The sequence below is a fragment of the Acyrthosiphon pisum genome, chromosome A1 (genome assembly GCF_005508785.2).
Source record: "Acyrthosiphon pisum isolate AL4f chromosome A1, pea_aphid_22Mar2018_4r6ur, whole genome shotgun sequence".
Lineage (NCBI taxonomy): Eukaryota > Metazoa > Arthropoda > Insecta > Hemiptera > Aphididae > Acyrthosiphon > Acyrthosiphon pisum.
In genome coordinates, this window is record NC_042494.1 from 10,513,625 (window position 1) to 10,521,480 (window position 7,856).

The following is a 7,856-nucleotide window of genomic DNA, read 5'->3' on the forward strand; positions in this document are numbered from 1 at the left end:
GGTATAGGTACCTAATGTTTTTAAATTTTTAATAGGCAAATCTCAATTTTCATATGTTTTGTAGGTGTGGTTAGTATATTATGAATACCGCATACGGTGGCGCCGATTTATATTTCATGTTATGGGAAAAAATACTGATGTTGGACCCACCTACTTAAAAAAAAATGTTTACTGCTTTCGAATAGTGCATTATAATCACGATATACTGCCATATTCATACTATTTTTGCCTATTATTTACACTTACCATAATTGTTAAATCATGATGATGTTTAAATATTAAATACCACTAATGACTGATTACTTATCATCACCCACCCACCCACCTCACCCAATCATAAATAGTTCTGGGGAATTTTCCCCCCGTTGATACCCGTGTTCCGGCGCCACTGAGTATGATTATGATAGATATTCGGGGAAATAAATAGTTTCAGGTTTAACAAAGTCTTAATAATGACTCCATCATTAACAAACGATACTGTCCCACTTGAAAATAAATTATAAGACCAACGAACGGAAATAAGTCGGTAAATTTAACGAGTTAAATTGCAAAAATCACACGCCACCGAATCCGCGGGACACAACAACGCGCATATATAGTTGTAGAGAACATAAAACACTCGCACGGCGACAACAATAATATTGAAAAGTGAAAACTATTGGCTCTCCGAGGCCCGTCGCAGTCACACGGTCCAACAATAATAATATTATTGTTGTTGTTTTTAAATATTTTTAAATACCTAACAATATTATCATTATGTGAAAAGTGCGCATATTATAGCAGCGGTCGTTGGGCGTTTGGTGCGTGCTGCTGAGCTGCAGTGAACGGTGTGGCATTCCGATGGGAAATTTATTTGGGCACCGATATAATAATAATAACACCAAGTAGGCCTATTTAATTATAATATGATTTATTTTATTATAATAATATATAATAATAATATATTATATTGTACGATGGCTCTCCGATGGTATATACACGGGCCCCGCGTGATACGACCAACCCCCCGCTGAGGGGCTGTGGAAAGGGATAGGCGCTTTGAAAAGTACGATAATAATAATATTATATTAACAATACGCTCAGAGTATATGTATATTATATTATATGGTATAAGAAAACAACACACGTTGTGAGCAAACATACGACGACGACCGGTTAGGAGACTTAAACAATATAATAATATTATTAGTCAAATATTTGTTTATTATTATAATAATATAATAATGTCGTCGTCGCACTTATGTCCGTGGGTAACGCAATGCGTGTAAACACATAAATCCCCTTAGCTCCGGCGACATATTTTGTTTATAGTGTAGTATTTTAAGTTATCGGTACCTATACGTTAGCTGCAGTGCGTGTATAATATTATACATCTAAATATATATATATCGAATCTCGCCAAATTTAAATAATATTTACAATTACATTAGGGTTCGTAGGTTTAAAATATAGGTACTCTAGAAAAAAAAGAATCTGTTCTCGATAATATTGTACAATAGCAGCCAACGATAAATCCAGAATATGTTTATAAAGTTGTCATAATATGTTTTGGAGTTTGATGCTTAAACGGTTACAGTATAACCACGAGAATGCCCCAAAAAATTAAACAAAAACCACACCTACATATAATACGTCATATTAGATACTGCAGCAATATGAAGTCTCAAATAGTCGACCAGCCTTAGAAATGACCAATGTAGGTGCAAATGTTTTGTAATACGCATTACATTGTTTTTTCGAATTTTCTCTTCACAACGACGATGCGCGTCAGAAACCGAAAAAAGTAAATTTGTGCAAAATATCATAATATTAGAATGATGCATAATATTGCCTATAGTATGATTATGAATCAGCGACCGATTATGTGGTAACCTCATGAAACGATAATTATTTTATAATATTGTTACTTCGATAATAGTGCGGGAATCTGCATAATTTAAAATAATATATTATAATATCGTATCGTATTATTAGCGTAGGCTAATATTGTATCGGATTGAATAATATAACAATATATAGGTAGGTAATATTATATATCGTTATATTTATCTACACGGCTGAATTAGGCCGAACGCCGCCATTGCTTTTCTGTTTATTATTTTTCTTCCGCAGTTTCACACTGTATATTATTATAAAGTACGGTCGAGTGTCCATTCTTACTCGGCACAACTATACGTAGGTACACGCATAATAATAATGGAAGTATAATATATTGTGTTATATTATTTATGCACGCATATTATGTGCCCATCGAATATCGACAGTTTCGTACGTGGCCGTATTTCCATAGACCTTGAGGTCTGGCTTAAAACGCAGAAGACGTTGATATAATATATACCTACCCGAAAATGTGGACATGAGCTTATTGCAAATATTGGTATATGCGTTGCACGTGACTATAATTCTGTGGGTGTATAGCATTTGATAATATATCGAACTATTCACGAAGAAATGCGTATAATGCTACCATAATATTATGGTTATAAAAATCTCAAAAAAAATTGAAACCAACGTCTTACGACCTGGATAACAGAAATACGTCTACAAGTTACAGCCCTGTACACAGGTTCTTTTAGATAATTGGTTGAGCAAAGATCAACGTTTTAGAATAATATGTATCGCTTTAATCTTAAACATTACAGAAAGTGATTCCTGTTGAAATTTTGATATAATACATATCGAAAATACTAATTCAACATTTCTTTATAAGTTTAAGTTCAAACTTCGTCAAAATCATGAATTTTTGCAAATTAATTTGAAGTTAAAATTTAAAAGGTCGTAAAAAGTTAATAATTCGAATATTTAGTTTCACAAGGTATGCCATTTAATTTTTTGTCAGATAAATTAAAAATAATCGACAATACATAGGCAGTCACTATTTTTTTTACAAGAATTTAAAGTTTGAATTTTGATAAAATTGGAAATATCAGAGATTTCAAACGTTAAGCTAATGATTATACCTCAAATTACGATCTAATAGATACTCATAAGTTATAACTTATATTATTGTAGGTAATTCAAAAGATGCTAGATAATCGACGAAACTTGATTAATTTCACTAGGAATATTATAAAATTCTAATATTATTATAATTTTCTATTAAGTATAAAAAAATAAACGATGACATTTTTAAAATAGGCTAATCATATTATTCTGCCATCCTATTCACATAATTTTACAGTACGTCAGTAAAAACTTACACCATTTATAATATACGATGTTCTTGGATAAAATTAGTTAAACTTGACAAATTAAGATAATAATAATAATGTAAATGTAATATAAGATTAAAAAAATTATTCTTAATTTATTAGAATATAATAAGAAATAATTAGAGGCTAGCAGAAATATTTTTCGTACGCAACAGACTATTACCTATTAAACTCAAATGTATCACATACATTACCTGTACATTACATTGGAATGACAAATATTCTATAAAATTATTTTTCAATTTATTAATTGATTTATTTTTATTTATTTAAATTTTATGCAAAACCTGTGGCGCTAAAGAACGACATAATTGAACCTACAAAGATTAATTAGTTCACATTTACTTCAGTGATGCATACAAATATATAATACATCAGTTTCTAAAAATTAGTATTTTATATTTTCTTAAAAATGTTTGATCTTAATAAGAATTAAAGAGTTTAACGGACGTTCCTGCAGGGTTGAAATATTCTGACCCATGGAAGGGAATACTCGATTCTCTTCTTTCCCTTTCGCACATTCATTGGCCGTTGCATTTTTTTATGTGAGTTTCAGGTATAGTGGTTCATAATATATTTACATTTATAGTTTTACTTGTAAATATTTAACTATAAATAACTAACTTTTCAATTAAATTTTAGACATTTTAAAATTATATATAATATGGTTACAAAATCAAACATGCGATGACAGTATGGACTATATTAGTTTAAACTATGTGTAGACATTTCTATTTTTAAATGGCATTCATAGGCAGTTGTTTTTTTTTTTTTTTATTCACTGTTTTGGCATCTAAAACGCTTGTTAAAGTGTAATCCTGTAACAGATGTCAATAAATTAAATAAAACAATAATAAAAAGTATGATATTATTATGTTGTTGTAAATAAATGCAAATATCATTTGCTATACTTTATTAAAGAAACTAGTGTAATAATTAATGACAAGAAATGTTGCACACATAGTTGACTATTATAAATGAAAATAATTATAAAATCAAACCACTATATTATGCTATATAATATGATCATAAATATTTAAATCGTGTTTTCTCGGAATATCAATGCAATGTAAAATCGTGAAATATTAACGGCAATTATCGATTCAATTTCAATTTACATACATTTACATATTCTACAAATATATTTTACGACTAGCATTAATAATCCAATTATCACGCATATTGGAATTTATTTAAACGTTGTGTACTAAAAAAAAAGCATTTATTTAACTATTACTATTTTCCATATTATAATCCGCAATGGACCGTATACCGAAGTTATGTATATATAAAATAAAAAATAACTTGTTAACATACAAATTATTTAAATTGATTGACTCATACGGTTGTCCCTTGGACGTTCAATAGCTGCAGATATCATAATTATTATTATATTATTATTTATGTATATACTATTATACAATACGAAAATTAATGAAATAGGTATATAAAATAGTTGTTTCAATCTTTGAGAATGAGTTTCGAATACTGTTTTAGTACCAATTAAAATTATACAGTCGTAGACCTAGTATAATAAACAATCATTCCTATTCATTCAATTATTTTAAAGATTAAAAACACGCTTTCGAAGTATAATATACTATAAATAAATAAATACTTTTTAGAAGACGTTTTATTTGTATTGTAGTTTGTATGAAAACGCTAACTTTATAGATCTTCGTTTTTCAAGGATAAAATAATATAGACAAACACAGAAACAAACGGTTATCGAAGAACAAAGTATAATAGTTGTATGTATTTTGCATTTAATATAATATATAATAAAACATTAAATAACATTGGAACTCCAATAGACATTCGTCTCGATTTTAAGATCATAATCTGAAACAACGAAAAAAAAAAGTCTGGTTTTAAAACAACGGTTTCCACTAATATGAGAAAATGAGTTGGTAACACATTTTTTATTGTGTTTATACTCAATGAAATTTAATCAATAGTATGAAATCAGATCAATTGTGTTTAATATTTCTGATTTGTCGCATTCACTACAACACGATTACAATACCATCACACGAAATATATTATGTACAGCACGTTTCATTCAAACTTCTATTAAAAAACATAGATCGTACTATATTTTTCACTGCTGGAAAATAAATCGTACAACTTTGTTTCAAGAATTTTCTACGGTCGTTTGATAGCTATATAAGTATTAAGCCGTAACAAGTCCGTTGTCGCCTTTAGCAGGCGACTGAACGCAGATTTTGACGAAGCAGCGGAATATTTATAATACGTCATATTTATATTGTAAATGCAACAACAACTATCTTGTGACTAAAAAATAAAAAAATGCGTTTCAAACCTCTGCCCGCTGCATGCGCGGGGCTGCAGGTCGTACAATTAATAATACGTGGCGAAAGATGAAAATTAAGTAAGAAGTGGTTATGTAATGTGTACATAAAGGCACGGAAAATACGACTATTGTGGAAAGAGTTATGGCCATAATTTCGTCGGGCATAAATAATAAAGAGTATAAAAAAATAACGTTGGCTACGTCGTTTGTAAACCGTACAAACAACATCGGTGCACCGTGAAAAGGAGAAATTTTACCAAGTCCGCTCATATCATTATCATACTTATCTTACACATCGTATAATTATAACATGCGAACACGCGTGTGCGTTTGAATCTATACACAATATCCGATTATTCAGTACCACATCGGTGATTGAAATACGACCAAAGTGTCGGTTATCGATTGCGCAGACCGTAAAATACGTTCGCAGACGTGATCACCTCTGTAATACAACGAAATTTATTATTAAATCGCGTATCATGCCGGAAATCCGATTATATTATAATATGTTATAGGCACCTACTATTTAATATTGATTATTATTATCGTTTTTATACCATAATTTTCATTTTTTACTGTTTATTTTTTTATTTATATTTAAAAACAATAAGTAACACGGTTCAAATATTTTTAATTTACTGTCCACGTATACCTACATCTTTTCGTGGTTTTATTGTTATATGGTAATTTAAAACATTAGTTATTTAAATTAAATAGAAAAACTGTATATCTAGCTATTAGCTATTTTATTATAGGGATAAGAAATTTTGAATATATAAAAAAAAGTAAACAGAAGGGACACAGCCCCCATCATAGGTTCCTACCCTGAATCAATATCTCAACTGACTGTATTAAATTAAATTATGTTATATTATATTATTATAAAGGTTTATTACTTTGCATTAATTGTGTGTGAGGTCACAGAGAAATTTCCAAATTTTAAGCTATTTCAGTGTATGGTCAGTAAATATTGACTTTATAAATTATAACTTTTTTTTGACACTGGATTCGAATAAATAAAATTATTTAAGTCATTCTCATTATAAAAAAACTTTGGTTTATAACTTTCTAAGGCATGTGTCAAAATAGCCAGTCTTTTTTAAAAACATTTTTCAAAGTAATAACTTTAAATATCCCAATTATTCACTGGGTATAATTCACTTTTTATTAGGTATTCAGTTTACAACTATATACTTATAATAGTTATAACTTATAAATTATAATTATACCAATTATCAAACCCTTGAGACAAATCGAAATTTTTTTTTTACTTTAAAAAATGTTTAAGATATTATAACCTTTCAATAAGTGGTTTTAATCTCGAACTTAAATATTATAGTGCGATCACTGGATGGTTTCTTCCCTCACCCTATTCATGTTCTAAATTTATTGTAGCACATATTATTATTATGCCTTTGTGTATAGATATTAGATTGTATATTCTCTAATAAAAATTAGACTTATAAGTGTGTTGTATGTTGTTTGAGTTATTATAAATATTTATCCTCGTATGAACTTTTTTAATGAGAGGAGAAAAATTTATTATAAAAAATATATTTTTAAAATAACTATTGACTCTAGGGGGATAATTATATTCGGTACCATAGTAAACTATATGATATCATCTGCGTTCAGTTTATTGAACTACAAATAATTATTTATCATCTTAAAGTCTGTGAAATCATTATTGGACGGGTGTACCTGAAATAGGCAATAACAATGTAGAACAAAATGCAAGCATGATATTGATTACTATGTTTTAATAAATATTTGTCTCTGCGGAGTTTAACATGGAAATATTAAACTGCACATTATAATCATATTACAATGACTGTTATTGTATATTTTTGTAGTCTCTGTGGAATATTATTATATATAGGTGCTGTCCATGTATTATATTATTATTAATAAATCATTATGACATCTGGGCGAACCACTGTCTTTTGGGATTGTTTTTTTGTTTTTGTTTAATCCGCATTATAATATTAAGTGATCAGTAAGACCTATACCACTGTTCGCCTTAAACACGAATCATTTGGTATGACAAACCGACATTTAAATTTTATAAATTAAACCTGTTGTAATTTTGACGGGCTTATATGAATTAAATAATTCGTGGTTATATCAAGTCCCACCTACATATTATATTATAATACATATATGGCTATAATAATAATATACTATTTGGTACGTACGACTTAATTATATACACAATAAGCTAGATAATATAGAATATTATATGCTAATTATTTCCTGCACTTCACCTAATTATTGAAAAACATTATTAGGTACCTATAATGTATATTGATGAAGATGGATGTGTATCA

At 28.7% G+C, this 7,856-nt stretch overlaps 1 protein-coding gene across 1 annotated transcript in view; it reads right to left on the reverse strand.

Moving 5' to 3' along the window:
• Window positions 1–3,949: 3,949 nt before the first annotated feature.
• Window positions 3,950–7,856, reverse strand: part of LOC100573722 (synaptic vesicle glycoprotein 2B) — a 38,043-nt gene continuing 34,136 nt past the window's right edge. The window contains exon 13 of the mRNA XM_029488473.1: window positions 3,950–4,030. Coding sequence (XP_029344333.1) covers window positions 3,950–4,030 — 81 coding nt within the window. The remainder of the gene's footprint in view (window positions 4,031–7,856) is intronic.